Genomic DNA, 17,297 nt, shown 5'->3' with positions numbered 1-17,297 from the left:
ACACGGACGTTACACAAAGACACTTTCGACTCGAACATGGAGTAAAATTACCGTATGCGTGGCAGAGGGGGTAGCGCGACTATGCTCGGTCTAGAGGATTCATAGTCGATGGACAGGGGTTCCGCCAATATCGAGTGAAAAATTCCAATATCAGTTACTGCGTAACCCCCTAGCTTCAAATAGTTGTGCCCTCTTGTCTCGAGTCCAAACACATTGCATTAGGCAGTGCTTTACATCTTCGACAGAGTCGCAGATATCGCAGTTGGGCGACTACTTTCCTCATCAGATGTGCAAACATATTCAATGAAATGTGACCGGACCGAAGCCTGTGAGCACGTACAATATTCGCCCGGTTTAAGGGCGAAATAAAATGCTATTTGAAATAAAACAAATGTTTAGAAAAATCTTTATATAATCAATCTTCTTCACTATGTACAAAATGGTCCAGACCAACAGATTTGTTGTGTATAAACCGCTTCTTACTACTAAGGCATCACATAACAGTAATAAAATATTCGCATCTCATGGAACAAGATAAACAGGAATACTTGTAAGGGACTCTCAAAACCAATTAGAGATTCAAAAAATAAACTAAACATCTTTCAAAAGTCAAGAAACTTAAATCATTTACAAAAGTTGCGAATACATACGATCATAAATGTATGGTAACATACACAAAATCTATTTTTTTAATTCATCGTTGTCAATAAAAATTTAAGTCTTTCATTACCCAACCCCCCATTTATTGGGTAAGTTGGATGATAATGACTAATAAGAATGTAAGATAAATATGAATTAGTCTATTTTGACAAGGAATTCTTCTATATCCAATTTCTGCCTCATTATAGCAGACAGCACCACCTCGGTACTGCAGACAACATTGAGAGTCTTCTCAGACTGCAGCAGGTAATACACCAGGTGTAAGTCATTAGGCACCGTGAGCACTAGGTAGCTGTAAGGCCGTAGGCTGTGCATCTCTTGTATGGAGACGTAGGAGCGTCGATTCTTCTCGACTTTTCCTCCGCATAACTCTATTATTTCCGTGAGTGATGATCGAGATGGTTTCACGCATGGTGTCATGAAGAATGTAACGCCTTCGAAGAGTTTTCTCCTCTGTTCGCCGCAGAGTAGCACCTCTGAGATGTCGCATTTGAACATTTTGTTGAAGGATTCGTCTCTGAGGCCGTACTGGGCTTCGTCGGCGAACTTGTTCTGACGCTGGCTTTCGAGCACCCACTCGGTGGTCAGCAAGTGTTTGACGGTGACGAGGCAGCTGACCAGCTTGCTGGTGCGCACCAGCTTGTCCATCACCAGGTGCGTGGCTTCCGCGGCCGTCGACACCACGAGGCCTCCGAGTAACCTACGGAAAAACATCTTCGTTAGGAACGTCTAAGTGAAACAGCCCATGAACTCGAGTTACAACAGAAAAGCTCCAAAAAGGGTCTTTATAGAAAACCAACAGCTACGTTTATGGGTATTTTCTATATTTTCTTCAAGTCCATTCAAAAATAAGATTGCAACTCGAGTTCTAAAACTAAGAATAAGCCCAGTGCGACCAAATTCACCTGCGAGGTAATAGAGATAGAAATTGATTAGCAAATAGCGCAATGTATGTAAAAACACGCTCGTGATTTGGACCTTACATCTTTGTAATAAAGTTTACGAATTGTAAGTGAACCGTGTGAACGATGGTATGGATTCTCTTGCAGACGAATTTGCCGTACAGATCTTTATCAATTACAATTATCCATGGCCCGTTTTTAATCTACCTACAGACGACACAATTAGTACGAATAAAGGGTCCCACTGATTACCAGGCCGCCGGACGATATCGGCCTGTCAGTTAGAACAAAAATTTGACGTTCCTAAAAACTGACCGGCCGATATCGTCCGGCGGACTGTTAGTCAGTGGTCGGCTTAAAATGACATATAAACGAAACGACACAAATGACTACAATATATACATCTCGCTACTCAGGACTACTTTCCCCAGTTCCAACCCGTTACCGCTAGTGGCTACTGAGTGAAATAAATACAACTTTACTTATAACTACACGGTCAGAGTATCTTCTTTCTCATCCGATATTTTAGTGTCACTGCAATAAAAGTAATGGACTTAGGGTCAGTTGCACCTACAACAATTAGCGGACTGATCATCGTCATTCACCAGTGTATTATGACATTTCCTATACTATAAAATATAGCGAACGTAACGGTGACAGATGGTTGGTGCAACCGGCCCTTATTGTTTCGTTATGATGAGAACTATGATAATGTTGTTAAAAATCAACTATCTAAGTGAAAGTTACGAGATTTCTCGTCTTGAAAATTAATAGACAAATTGAGAATTAACGAAAATTACGATTGGGAACCGTCAATGAAGGTATTTGTTTTACCAAGAATTTACCGATTATAACGCGTATGTAATTCATTTAACATTTTATTCTCTTTCATTTTATTAGCGCCGTTTGCACCATCTCACTAACCCGGCGTTAACCGGTTAAACCGTTAACCCAGTGTCAAATAGTACCTTCAGGTTTAATCGGTTAATTCCGGGTTAGTGAGTGCAAGTGCAAGAGTTAAAGCTGTGGAATGAAACAAGTTCGCGCTTTACGATGGATCGTTTCTCAAATTTGAAAGGGCCAAAAACCGTGAATTTGCCTTCTTCCGATATATCGAGAACTAAGGTCAGAATCGCTCGATGGGAGGAGCCGACAGTCATAAACATTAATCGAGCCAGGGTTCTCTTTAAGTCGAAGGAAGCTCTTACAACACTCGGAGGCGCGCAACTAATATTGTGAATATAAAACTCGGTACATACCTGACGATGGCGGCATATTTGTTCTGCTCCGCGGTGGGTATGGCGGAGAACAGCACTCTCGGCGCGAGGTGGAGGGGGGGCGGCACGGCGGGCGGGCGCGGCGGAGGGGGGGAGTCGAGGCGGGGGCGCTTGGCGCGGCGCGGGAGGGCCGCGGCGGCGCGCTTGGCGCGCTCGTGCGACTCCGGGGTTATATTGATCGGCATCTTCCACGCGTCTAGGGGAAATTGTGCGTGAGTTCAACCGAACAATTATTGATTTAAGAAGGACAAATTGTGCCCGCAAATTGGACAGCATAACTATAGTAGATTGTTAACCGAGGGATGAAAAGCCCTCGTTTCTGCCGAGGTAGTTTGGCGCTCGAACGCAGTAGGAGCGCCAGTAGTCCGAGGCTGAAATGATGCCTTTCACCCGAGTTTAACACTCTACTTTTCATTTCGAATACGAGGAAAGTAAAATGTATGTGTTTTTTCAAAAACATTACTAAGTATACATTTTTATAGTATTTTTTAGGGTACTTTCAATTAACAATTTAGCTAAAAGTATCCTTAGTTCGGAATGGGGAGTCAAATATCAGAATGGAAATTGTATAAAAAATCCCCAAATGTACCCAAATTTCAATTGCTTATCATAAAAAAAAATCGTACTGAAACCTAAAATGCTCTAATGCAGAAACGTATCATTTTCTGTACAACTTTTAGAACAACAATGACCCTCTTTCAGAGCATGAGAAATAAAAAATAAATCACGCCGCCACTGATGTGTATACACTTATTTTTCACTTAAATACAGTCAAACTGATCCTGTCAAGAGATACGCAACTTACGTGCAAATGAGTCACAAATGCAGACTAAGGGTCGGTTGCACCAAACTGTTCGTATCGTTAAAGAGTTCGTTAAATTTTTATGTATGGAAAGTTTCATAGTGGCGCGCCGGGGCGCGCCGGCTGACGTTGATCAGTCTGTCAAATGTGGTTGGTGCAACTGGCCCTAAATACAACTGTCAGCTAGCCACTCTAGCCAGACCCGAAACTCATTTATTAATTCGCTGTACTCCTTTAAGAACAGACAGCACTTTAAGAACTAAATGAATATAAATGGGTAATGTCCTACTTCTAATAAAATAATGATAATGAGACTTAGTAAACACAAACTTTGCAATAATTAGATAATTTACTTACTCATTAAATGCGAAACTAAACTGTAGTCCATTCGGAAAGGACTGGCTAGGTTGAATTGTTGATATTTAGTGTTCTCGATCTGAAAGAAAGATTATATCTGTATGAAAAACGAGGAAATAAAAACATTAATAAGATCCAAGCAAACAAGTTTACGACTCGGTAACACCCATTATCTAAATTGTAATTATTGTAACACAACGTGCAACACACAATATTTTATAAAATGTAACTACAACGCACTACGACTGATGTTTAAAATTTAAATTTGAAAGATTGTTATTTAGGACGTAATATCGTCCGCGCCGCTCGAGTACAGATGTAGTGCATAATCTTTTACCATCGCTTTTCACGGAAACGCACGAACGTGTTATGCTATTTCAGTCAAACTCATTACAAAAGATACTGAGGTGACATGATTATGCACTATACATACATTTGTGGCCTGTGCCAGCTTCGTGTGTGCGTGTCTATGTGTGTGTGTGTGTGTGTGTGTGTACCTGTGCCAGTGCGCTCATGTTGCCTAGCAGCAGGTCGGTGAGCCACGCGGGGGTGACACAGGGGATGCCCCACTCGCGTGCCCTGCGGTACTTGGTGCCCTCCGCGCGCTTGCAGATCAATACTGTGTTGTCCCGCGTCATGTATGGAGTCAACTGTGGACAGAAATTAACATTTATTTACACACTATTCATACTAATTAGTGGTAATGATGTGGGCCACACAATACACATATTGTAGACCACACATATAGTAATTAGTATAGTAAGTATTACTTGTAGTGGCTGTTCTGTACCTAAAAAAAAGGAGGTCAAAGATACATGGCGGGTAGATGTAGCTTGCATATATACCATCACTTTAGTTCCTATATATTCCATGGCGCACGTCACTCTATCCCTGGCCTGGCCTGTTTCAACATGCCGAATGTAGCTGCGGGACCCACTCACCTTGGCCCCTATATGCTCGACGGCACACGCCACCCTGTCCCGTTCCTCGGCCCTCCAGCCGGACAGCGCAGCCCTGTGGTGCTTGGCCGGCCTGTCTTTGGCCGCGTACATGGCGGGTAGATGTAAGGCTTGCGACGTCACACTCACCTTGGCCCCTATATGCTCGACGGCACACGCCACCCTGTCCCGCTCTTCAGCCCTCCAGCCGGACAGCGCAGCCCTGTGGTGCTTGGCCGGCCTGTCTCTGGCCGCGTACATGGCGGGTAGATGTAAGGCTTGCCACGTCACTCTCACCTTGGCCCCTATATGCTCGACGGCACACGCCACCCTGTCCCGCTCTTCAGCCCTCCAGCCGGACAGCGCAGCCCTGTGGTGCTTGGCCGGCCTGTCTCTGGCCGCGTACATGGCGGGTAGATGTAAGGCTTGCCACGTCACACTCACCTTGGCCCCTATATGCTCGACGGCACACGCCACCCTGTCTCGCTCTTCAGCCCTCCAGCCGGACAGCGCAGCTCTGTGGTGCTTGGCCGGCCTGTCTCTGGCCGCGTACATGGCGGGTAGATGTAAGGCTTGCCACGTCTAACTCACCTTGGCCCCTATATGCTCGACGGCACACGCCACCCTGTCTCGCTCTTCAGCCCTCCAGCCGGACAGCGCAGCCCTGTGGTGCTTGGCCGGCCTGTCTCTGGCCGCGTACATGGCGGGCAGATGCAAGGCTTGCCACGGCGGCGCGACGCCGCGGCGCAACATGGCGTCTGACAGCCAGTAGGCGGTTACGCAGCGCTTTGCGTCTCGGAGCGCCTGTAACAAACCATCATTGTAGTAGAACACGATGGTAGTCTACACAGTTGACTCTATAGGGCTACCTAAAGGTTGTCTGGAAGACATCGCTTTTAGCCATAGTCTGCCTGTTGTTTACCTCTACTTCTGTTGTTGTTTTTTTAATTGTTTTTGTTTTTATAAAGTCTTTGTATTGTATTGTAAATCTATAGGATGAATTTGTAAATCTTATTCAAGGTGAGCCAGGATTGTGGTGTAAAAAGCTAAGAAAAGAGAAGCATTAATTTTTCCTATCGCCGACTTGAGAAGAAAAAAAAACGATCTCGATAAAAATGTAGAAATATTACTAAACATTCAATCATGATCCTTCGCCATTATCAAGCGATTTTTAATGACCGTCTTGTCTGCATTATACACAAACAAGACGGTCAAAAAATCGCATAGCCAATTTCCCGTCAGTAAAATTAGAAACCAAAGATCCAATCTAGATAGTTGTTTCGAATAACAAAAAACATAAGGGCAACTAATATTGGCGGAACGTGACGGATTACATAAGAGGAATAAATGACGTATGACGCCACGTGTTAAGGGTATACCTGCATGACGACGCCGTGCCGCTGCGTCTCGCACAGCACGTGCGTGACGCGCGCGCAGTAGCCGGCCTCCACCTCGCCGCCGCGCCGCTGGATGCACTCCGCCCAGCGCGCCACGCGCTCCGCACCCCACGACTGCTGATACTGCACCTGGGTCACGTGACGAGGTGACATGTACCTGCATGACGACGCCGTGCCGCTGCGTCTCGCACAGCACGTGCGTGACGCGCGCGCAGTAGCCGGCCTCCACCTCGCCGCCGCGCCGCTGGATGCACTCCGCCCAGCGCGCCACGCGCTCCGCACCCCACGACTGCTGATACTGCACCTGGGTCACGTGACGAGGTGACATGTACCTGCATGACGACGCCGTGCCGCTGCGTCTCGCACAGCACGTGCGTGACGCGCGCGCAGTAGCCGGCCTCCACCTCGCCGCCGCGCCGCTGGATGCACTCCGCCCAGCGCGCCACGCGCTCCGCACCCCACGACTGCTGATACTGCACCTGGGTCACGTGACGAGGTGACATGTACCTGCATGACGACGCCGTGCCGCTGCGTCTCGCACAGCACGTGCGTGACGCGCGCGCAGTAGCCGGCCTCCACCTCGCCGCCGCGCCGCTGGATGCACTCCGCCCAGCGCGCCACGCGCTCCGCACCCCACGACTGCTGATACTGCACCTGGGTCACGTGACGAGGTGACATGTACCTGCATGACGACGCCGTGCCGCTGCGTCTCGCACAGCACGTGCGTGACGCGCGCGCAGTAGCCGGCCTCCACCTCGCCGCCGCGCCGCTGGATGCACTCCGCCCAGCGCGCCACGCGCTCCGCACCCCACGACTGCTGATACTGCACCTGGGTCACGTGACGAGGTGACATGTACCTGCATGACGACGCCGTGCCGCTGCGTCTCGCACAGCACGTGCGTGACGCGCGCGCAGTAGCCGGCCTCCACCTCGCCGCCGCGCCGCTGGATGCACTCCGCCCAGCGCGCCACGCGCTCCGCACCCCACGACTGCTGATACTGCACCTGGGTCACGTGACGAGGTGACATGTACCTGCATGACGACGCCGTGCCGCTGCGTCTCGCACAGCACGTGCGTGACGCGCGCGCAGTAGCCGGCCTCCACCTCGCCGCCGCGCCGCTGGATGCACTCCGCCCAGCGCGCCACGCGCTCCGCACCCCACGACTGCTGATACTGCACCTGGGTCACGTGACGAGGTGACATGTACCTGCATGACGACGCCGTGCCGCTGCGTCTCGCACAGCACGTGCGTGACGCGCGCGCAGTAGCCGGCCTCCACCTCGCCGCCGCGCCGCTGGATGCACTCCGCCCAGCGCGCCACGCGCTCCGCACCCCACGACTGCTGATACTGCACCTGGGTCACGTGACGAGGTGACATGTACCTGCATGACGACGCCGTGCCGCTGCGTCTCGCACAGCACGTGCGTGACGCGCGCGCAGTAGCCGGCCTCCACCTCGCCGCCGCGCCGCTGGATGCACTCCGCCCAGCGCGCCACGCGCTCCGCACCCCACGACTGCTGATACTGCACCTGGGTCACGTGACGAGGTGACATGTACCTGCATGACGACGCCGTGCCGCTGCGTCTCGCACAGCACGTGCGTGACGCGCGCGCAGTAGCCGGCCTCCACCTCGCCGCCGCGCCGCTGGATGCACTCCGCCCAGCGCGCCACGCGCTCCGCACCCCACGACTGCTGATACTGCACCTGGGTCACGTGACGAGGTGACATGTACCTGCATGACGACGCCGTGCCGCTGCGTCTCGCACAGCACGTGCGTGACGCGCGCGCAGTAGCCGGCCTCCACCTCGCCGCCGCGCCGCTGGATGCACTCCGCCCAGCGCGCCACGCGCTCCGCACCCCACGACTGCTGATACTGCACCTGGGTCACGTGACGAGGTGACATGTACCTGCATGACGACGCCGTGCCGCTGCGTCTCGCACAGCACGTGCGTGACGCGCGCGCAGTAGCCGGCCTCCACCTCGCCGCCGCGCCGCTGGATGCACTCCGCCCAGCGCGCCACGCGCTCCGCACCCCACGACTGCTGATACTGCACCTGGGTCACGTGACGAGGTGACATGTACCTGCATGACGACGCCGTGCCGCTGCGTCTCGCACAGCACGTGCGTGACGCGCGCGCAGTAGCCGGCCTCCACCTCGCCGCCGCGCCGCTGGATGCACTCCGCCCAGCGCGCCACGCGCTCCGCACCCCAAGATTGCTGATACTCCACCTGGGTGAAAAATAAACATTATTCAAATTAAAATCAGTCATACTAGTGAGGGGCTTGTGTGGTCACAGCGGGGTGGAACGAAAATGAAAACAATATGCATATGGAGAGACCACTTAAAACACTGGTTTTTTGAGCGTCGAACTAGACCGTGCTCAGGTGCCAATTATATAAATATATACGCCAATGATCGACCTTTTTTTGCAGGCCAGCACGTGCGGTTTTACTTAATAATAGACAAAGGATTAGCCATTTGGGGCCAGCTACGGGGGCCAGTCTCCAACAACGCGCCACGCACCGTAGGACCCGTGAGAGCGGATTGTGGGTACATAATGCGCGCTTAATGTGCCATATTTGCTCCACTCCATTGTGACGAAACCTAGGTAACTTTACTATTTGATCGGAAATTACGAGGAAGTAAGAAGAGAGGGGAGGGGAAGGAGGAGAGAAGAGGAGGAGGAATTCCTTAATATTCCTATTAAGATGATATAAAATAGAAAAGTTATACAAATGCTTCTCAAAAAGCATGCCACTTTCCAGAGATAGTTATGTTATTTCATTTATGGTTCTAAATGATCTTAGTTTATACTTACACATACACACATACGCGTATGATCACTTCTCTCTCTTCCTTCCTTGCCGTATCCGGCAATGGCGACTCCATCAACAATTCTTAACCGGATTATGAAATGCCCTAATGTGGCTCGCAAAACCAAACTTTGTCTTGAAGATGCGGTCACACGATGCGCAATGGATCGATATGACTGGACAGTCGAGTGGCGGGTGTATGTGTAGGAGGGCTTAAGGCCCCCCCACATTTAGCGTCTTTCGAGCGTCGGCGTCTGGTCAGCGCTATGGAAAATGACGTCGCTGCGCAGTTGCGTCGACGCTGCATCGACGTTGCGTCGAGCGGCGGCCATAGAATTGTAGATGCCGACGCTCGAAAGACGCCAGATGTGGGGGAGGCCTTAGGTCCGCAATGATCACTTACTATGTGGAAGACGCAGCCGAGCAGGAAGAGGTCGGGCGGCAGCTTGAGGTTGGGGTTGTGTCCGTAGAACTGCGCGCGCGGCGGCGCGGCGCGCGGCGCGGCGCCGTACACCTTGCCGGCGCCCACCACCACCCCCCCGCCGCCCGCCGCTACACCCCCCACTGCTCCTGTGCCCTGCTTACAATTATAAGTTAATATTAGATTTTTGTGTCACCACACCAGCTGGTAAAGGCTATCTTGATTGTTCAAAAACTGATAACTTATCAGTTATAAGAAAATTCGAATCAACCCAAATACAAATTTTGAATTGTTTTCTTATGTTTTCTGGTAAAATTGCCTTTTAAATGATCATTTTAATTAGTAAATATTCAATAACATTCATTTTGAATCGGTTTGCTTTCATTTTGTTTGATATTTTACAGTTAGTAATTTGTTGGTGTGGTGAAACATTTTGTGTTTCACTCGGTGGCAATATTTGTTAACCCTCGTGCCTTGGAACCCTCGCAACGCTAAAGATTCCATTATTCGAACCACTCGCAACGCTCGTAGTTCAATTTTGGAATCTTTCGCTTACTCGGGTATCAATATTCGAGAAGTTAAACAGCAACTTCGCCCCCTTGTAAAACAAATAACTATTACGCTTTGGCCACGAGACGCACGCTTAACAAAGTACAGCGGTAGGCGTCAGCGTCGAGCGTGCGTTCCGTAGTCCTGGAATTGAATTGATTTTTTTTTCTCCATATAGTCCATCGTAGCTGATGCTGGTCACAAACTAAACCAGTCCAGTCAGTCAAGAATTAGACTGTTAAATCGTTGCAGACTTAATTTACGCGACCACATTGTAACACACTAAAGTGTCATTCTATGGAACTTGCTATGTAAACAAACTGCCTTATTGAAATTGTCTCTGAATGATGAATTGACTAGTGACTTTTGTTTATATAATTAGGAAGTTCCATGAAATGACACTTTAAGTATATTAGTTGAAGTCCAATAATCAAAATTAAAACAAGTTTTTGACCCTATACATTTCTAAGAATAATTTGATAAACTATATAATCTTCTCACAGTAATTATAATACGTTACTTTGAATTAGTAGTTACAGTTATTTGTACATATTTTATAATTGTTGATGTACTATTTTTTTTTGCTTGTATGTAAATTCAGTGTTGACGTGTAAAAGTGCCCTTGTGGCCTATTTGCTGAATAAATGTTGAAGTTTGGTATCATTATTTTATATAAAACAAATACACTTGCAATACAAACCTGTATGGGATGGTGCGCGGGCCCAAGCAGCAGCCGCGCAGGCGCCCGCGCCGGCCCGCCCGCCGCGTGCGCCGCCGTCATCAACCTAAACACATACAAACACATTGCTATTGGCAAAAAGAATAGATAGTATAGAGGGGACCTGTCATTGTGAATTTTGTAGTCACAGTAAATTTACTGCCATCTAACGACACACGACTTAAACTCAAAATGAAAACGTATAAAATTATCAAAAAAATGTACATATATATGGATAAATGATTTTATTATTTTTATATCATTTTGATCCATATTCATTCACTGATATCTATATAATAAAATTGGTTAAATATGAAACGGTGTCGTCACGCCATCTAGCCGAGCATAGGCTAAAGGTGTGTGCGGCGTCTATCCGAATGACTTTTTCTTGATTTCCGAGGCACGTTTTTTCCTTAAACTTTATTCATCTTATACGAAGTTACATATGTGTTTTCTATTGGTCAGCAAAAAACGCAAACATCTCAACTCCATTAAGAGAGTTCACCTATCGTCGGTCAGCTAAGTCAACCATTCTAGCTTTTTAGGGTTCCGTACCCAATTTATTATTCTATTATTATATCTGTCGCCAGGCTGTATCTTATCGACCGTGATAGCTAGACAGTGGACATTTTCACAGATGATGTATTTTTGTTGCTGCTATAACAACAAATACTAATAAGTACGGAACCCTCGGTGGGCTAGGCCGACGAGTTAAGAGGTTTGTGACTTTAACAATCATTCCTTTAATTAACGAAAATGACACTCAACTGACTGACACTAAATAGACCACATAATAACATTATTTCGACCTAAAACATGGTAGTTAACAGGTAAAAGTGCGTGTTCAGATATTTCTGAAAACATCGGCCGCTCCGACATATTTGATGACGACTTTACCTATTTAATTATTTATCACATCCGAATTATATCGATAAATAATATACCAACATATTGCTAACAAATTTATGTCCATATAATTACTTTACTGCGTGCCGTTCGGTTGCCGACACACGATGACACCATTGGTGATGGCACCGAAAAAAAAACCGAACAAGTGCGAGTCGGACTCGCGCACGAAGGGTTCCGTACCATAATGCAAAAAAAGGTAAAAAAAACGGTCACCCATCCAAGTACTGACCCCGCCCGACGTTGCTTAACTTCGGTCAAAAATCACGTTTGTTGTATGGGAGCCCCACAAAATCTTTATTTTATTCTGTTTTTAGTATTTATTGTTATAGCGGCAACAGAAATACATCATCTGTGAAAATTTCAACTGTCTAGCTATCACGGTTCGTGAGATACAGCCTGGTGACAGACGGACGGACGGATCGACGGACGGACAGCAGAGTCTTAGTAATAGGGTCCCGTTTTACCCTTTGGGTACGGAACCCTAAATAACGGTGTTTTAAGGAAAACATGAGACATTCCAATTTCAAAGATGAAATCACGTTCTCCGTTCGTGGACGCAGCGAGAGTTTCACTTATTCATGACACCTGCGCCGACCCGTTACGGTTCCATATTTGAATCCGTTAATTCGAAAACAACCCGATAATATGAATTTCAAAGTGACGAGACATTTAGGGAGGTATTCCATCTGTACAATTTCTTGATCCAATGTGTATTTGCGTCTCACATTTTGCTTAGTGAGAGGGTCAGACGGAATACACATTGGACCAAGAAATTGTACATAATTAAGCACCTGTAATTAGTCTAAAGTTAATTGATTCCATTGTGTTACCACAGTTAAGCCATTTCTATTAAAGTTAGATGCATGGAAGTGTGTAGCGCATGCTATAGACTTACCCCCTTATTCATAAACGTTTACTAAAGTTAACAAGCCGATAATAATCGTTTGTCCTTTTCCGACGAATTAGTATGATGGAAAGGGACAAACGATTATTATCGGCTTGTTAACTTTAGTAAACGTTTATGAATAAGGGGGTTATATGTGTACGAATTAAGTACAATAAATACAATACAATTTACATAGTTAATTTTCGTAACACAAATGAATCAATTATGTTAACTGCGCTTAATTACGTACACTTTTTCCAATTCACTCATACGGAACCCTAAAAACGGAATGCATTGTATTACCAAAGAGAATAGATAGTATAGAGGGCCATTGCCAAAGTAAATTTTGTAGTTAAAATAAAATTGAAAATGTATAAATTAATCAAAATATGTGTTTAGTTTGATATTCAAATTTCCTAAGAGATGGCGCTGTTACAAACGCAAACTAGGTTACAGTAGTCCATCATAGAAAATACATATATAATGTCAAATATGTCAATAAATGATTGGTAATTGGTATTGGTAACTAAGCAACTTATTCAAACAAAGTGGTCCTTCGAGTTGAGAAGTGAAACGACTTAAGTGACATAGACAGTGCATTCAAAAGTGAACTTTAATTACAGTACAATAGAACCTAAAGTTGAACCTAAGTGTCAGTGATTTAGAACATTTAGAAATATTTCGAGAAGCCGTCAGTCAAAATTGTCATCAAAATTACAAAATTATAATTAGAGATTTCGGGAAGATAAGATAAATAAAATATATATTTAGACCCACGAGTAAACACAGAAAATTCGCCGCTATAAATCAGTGCTATTTACAAGATTAGATTTTATTAAGTTGGAAAAAATAAGGTTTGAGAAACAGAAGAATATAGAACACGTCAAAATTTTTTCCATGTCAAACAAAACAATCATGATTTCGGTGTGAATTTTCATAGTTTCAAAGAATAGTTATCTCATAAATCTCAAAATGTCTCAAGAATTACCTGGTTTATTAGCCGAGCAAGAAAATATTTGTGGACTAATTCTCAAAGCGCAAGCGAACTTCAAGAAAACACCAAAAGCGAGATTAACAAGAGGGTACATCAAAACACGTAAAGAATCCATAGAACAATATTTCAGTCAGTTCGTAGAAAACAATCGAGCCTTGGTAAAAATATCAACATCGTCAGACAAAGCGAAGTACGAATATTTCAAAGACGATGTATATTCAGCGTGCGAAGAAATGTTCCTAGATTTGAAAGCAGAGATGACAGATATGCTTGAGAGTTCGACGACGGGTGGTACGAGTACAAGCAGCACTAATCCAACACCAAGCACAAGCAGGGATGACGTGAAGCTACCGAAAATAGATATAGCGAAGTTTACCGGTAACTATCAAGATTGGACTTCGTTTTACGACATGTTTACATCACTCATCCACAACAAAGAGAACTTGAGCAGCGTCCAAAAGATGCATTATTTAAAAAGCTACTTATCTGGAGAACCTGCTCAACTGTTGGATCATCTAGCCGTCACTGAAACAAACTACGAATTGGCATGGCTCACGCTGCAGAACAGGTACAACAACAAGAGAGTTATAGTTAATTCCATCTTAAGCAAGTTAATGAATCAAAAGAAAATTCACACGGGCACTGCTAAAGCAATTCGAGAGATATTAGATACAACTATGGAGTGCCTTAACAAGCTGAAAGTACAAAACATTAATACAAGTTCATGGGATACACTCATCATACACATCATTGTTGAGAAGTTAGACACAGAAACACATAAAGAGTGGGAGGAAGAAGCAAGTAACCTGAACCTCACAGAGTTACCTACAATGGTCATGTTCAACAAGTTCTTAGAAAAGAGATTCCGAGTTTTAGAGATGATGCAACCTAGCCAAACAACGAACATGAACATGAAGAGTACCTATCGAAGCACCCAGAGAGAACCTAACGTCACTGTCGAGTCTAAGTCATTTCACGTGTCACCAGCTATCAAGTGTGGTTTTTGCAAGCTAAACCATCATTTGAACCAATGTAAAGAGTTTCAAGAGCTAACACTAGAAAAGAAAACAGAGTTCATTCAAAACCAACAACTCTGCTTTAACTGCCTAATCCATGGTCATGCTGTCCGCTTCTGTAAGAGCAAGTTTTCATGTCAAAAGTGCGGAAGAAGACATCACACACTGTTGCACAACAATACATACCAATCCAAAGAGAAAGAGCACAAAGAAGAAACAAAACAAGAGAGAGAACCCAAAGATTTCAAGCGAGAGAGAGAAACTAAACTAGAACCCAAGCAAGACATGAAGAATAAGAGAGAGATAGTTGCCCACCTAACAACAGGAAGCATGACAGGATTGTTATCTACAACACAAATTAACGTGACGAACCATCAAGGAAGAGAATTCGTATTAAGAGCCTTGTTGGACCCATGTTCTCAAGAGTCATTCCTGAACGAGTCTGCAGCCCAAACTATGGGGCTTAAGAGAAAACGCGTAAACGGAAACGTATCAGGTCTTGATCAGATGAGCACACCCATCCGATTTGCTGCAGATATCGAGATTTCATCACGTCATAATCCTGAAAAGAAAATGAGTTTAACAACCTACATAGTAAAGCGAGTAACAAACATCATGCCTTCAGAGAAACTTACCATCGACAACTGGGTACACCTAAGAGACTTACAACTAGCTGATCCGACTTACCACCAACCAAGTTCTATAGATATTCTATTGGGAGTTGAAGTTTACAACGAGATGATACAGCCTGGTCTGATCAAAGGCGTTCCAGGCTCTCCCATAGCTTTACAAACACATTTGGGTTGGATAATATCAGGAAAAGTCACAGTCGGAACAGAACAAGAGCGAGAAGAGAAACCATTCATTAGCATGCATTTAAATGTCGAGTTGAACCATATGCTAAAGAGATTCTGGGAGCTAGAGACAATAGATGAAGAGAAACACAAGCTAACAGCAGAAGAGATCAAAGTAGAAGAAATATACGAAAAAACTACCACTAGAGACGAAGACGGACGTTACATAGTAGATCTGCCAATGAGACATGACCCACCAGTTCTACCATCTAACAGCCGAGAGATTGCACTGAAACGCTGGAAGTCTACAGAGAACAGACTTAAGAGTAAACCACACCTATTAGAAGAATACAACAAAGTTCTAGAAGAGTACATAACGCTAAACCACATGAAGAAAATAGAAAACAAAGATAAAGATAATGGTGTGTGGCTACCTCAATTTGCTGTGATTAAAATGGAGCGAGAAACTAGCAAATTAAGAGTAGTTTATGACGCGTCATGCAAAGGAAGCAACGGGGTATCCTTAAATGACGAGTTACTAATCGGACCCCCTTTGCTAGAAGATTTAAGAGCCATTCTCATTAGATGGAGAACATACAAGATAGCATTTGTCGCCGACGTAGAGAAGATGTATAGACAGATACGGGTAAAAGATGAACACACGAATTACCAGAAAATTGTATGGAGACCGGATCCAAAGGGACCCATTGAAGACTTCAAACTCTTAACTGTTACATTTGGAACATCCTGTGCGCCTTATCTCGCAATAAAAACTTTGAGGCAAACAGCAAAAGATGAAGGAGCTGACTATCCAAAAGCTCAGAAGATGATATTACGAGATTTCTATATGGATGATTTGCTCTCCGGTACAGACGAAGAAAAAGATGCTATAGAAATTCAAAAACAAGTTACACAAATTTTAAGTTCCGGAGGATTCCCACTAAAGAAATGGTGTTCAAATAGCGAAGAGTTTATGACAGCATTAGACAAACAAGAAAAGAGAGAAGAAACACAGACAGTCGAAATAAAACGCAAAGAGAGCGTGAAAACATTAGGTATAACATGGGAAGTTAAGAAAGACAAGTTACTCATACCTAATCATATCAAAGATGTAGAAGACACACCTATGACTAAAAGAAGCGTTTTATCTGAGATAGCATCAATATTCGACCCAATGGGATGGATCGCTCCAAGCGGCATACTAGCAAAAATATTTATGCAAGTTATGTGGAAGAAAGGCATTTCGTGGGATGAAGAACTTCCAGCAGAACTACAAAAAGAGTGGTTGCAGTATAAGAGAGAACTGCCAGCCTTGAAAGATGTCAGCTTAGATCGATGGATGCACACTACGAGTAAATCAAATCTTGAACTGCATGGTTATGCAGACGCTTCAGCATTAGCATATGCAGCAGTTATTTACTCGAGAGTTATAGACGAAGAAGGAGAAATCAGAGTATCCCTCGTGACAGCAAAAACAAAAGTCTCGCCGATTCGGAAAGTTTCCTTGCCGCGATTGGAGCTACTGGCTGCTACATTATTGAGTAAACTTATGAAACAAGTCGCTGATACACTAGAAGTTCATATTGACAACGTATACGCTTATTCAGATAGTCAAGTGACTTTGGCTTGGATACATGGAGATCCATTGAAATGGAAGCCTTTTGTAAAGAATAGAGTCATAGAAATCACAGAGATACTGGATGCTAATCACTGGTTCTACGTAAACACTAAGCAAAATCCTGCTGATCCTGCTTCAAGAGGAGTGATACCTTCAAAACTTATGTCCACAGAGATATGGTGGAACGGACCTGAAATGCTGAAAGAGAAAGAAATAAGATTAGAAAAAGGAACTCCACTAGACAC

General features: G+C 45.2%; 1 protein-coding gene across 1 annotated transcript in view; it reads right to left on the bottom strand.

Moving 5' to 3' along the window:
• Positions 1-394: 394 nt before the first annotated feature.
• Positions 395-17,297, bottom strand: part of LOC134674323 (PAX-interacting protein 1) — a 31,454-nt gene continuing 14,551 nt past the window's right edge. The window contains exons 9-16 of the mRNA XM_063532348.1: positions 10,805-10,902; positions 9,551-9,711; positions 8,416-8,562; positions 5,528-5,740; positions 4,496-4,648; positions 3,999-4,077; positions 2,822-3,035; positions 395-1,360 (exon numbers count right to left, since the gene is read on the bottom strand). Coding sequence (XP_063388418.1) covers positions 796-1,360; positions 2,822-3,035; positions 3,999-4,077; positions 4,496-4,648; positions 5,528-5,740; positions 8,416-8,562; positions 9,551-9,711; positions 10,805-10,902 — 1,630 coding nt within the window. The 3' untranslated portion in view covers positions 395-795. The remainder of the gene's footprint in view (positions 1,361-2,821; positions 3,036-3,998; positions 4,078-4,495; positions 4,649-5,527; positions 5,741-8,415; positions 8,563-9,550; positions 9,712-10,804; positions 10,903-17,297) is intronic.

This window comes from Cydia fagiglandana, chromosome 20 (assembly GCF_963556715.1).
Source record: "Cydia fagiglandana chromosome 20, ilCydFagi1.1, whole genome shotgun sequence".
NCBI classification, from domain to species: domain Eukaryota; kingdom Metazoa; phylum Arthropoda; class Insecta; order Lepidoptera; family Tortricidae; genus Cydia; species Cydia fagiglandana.
This window is presented reverse-complemented; position numbering and strand designations above follow the sequence as displayed.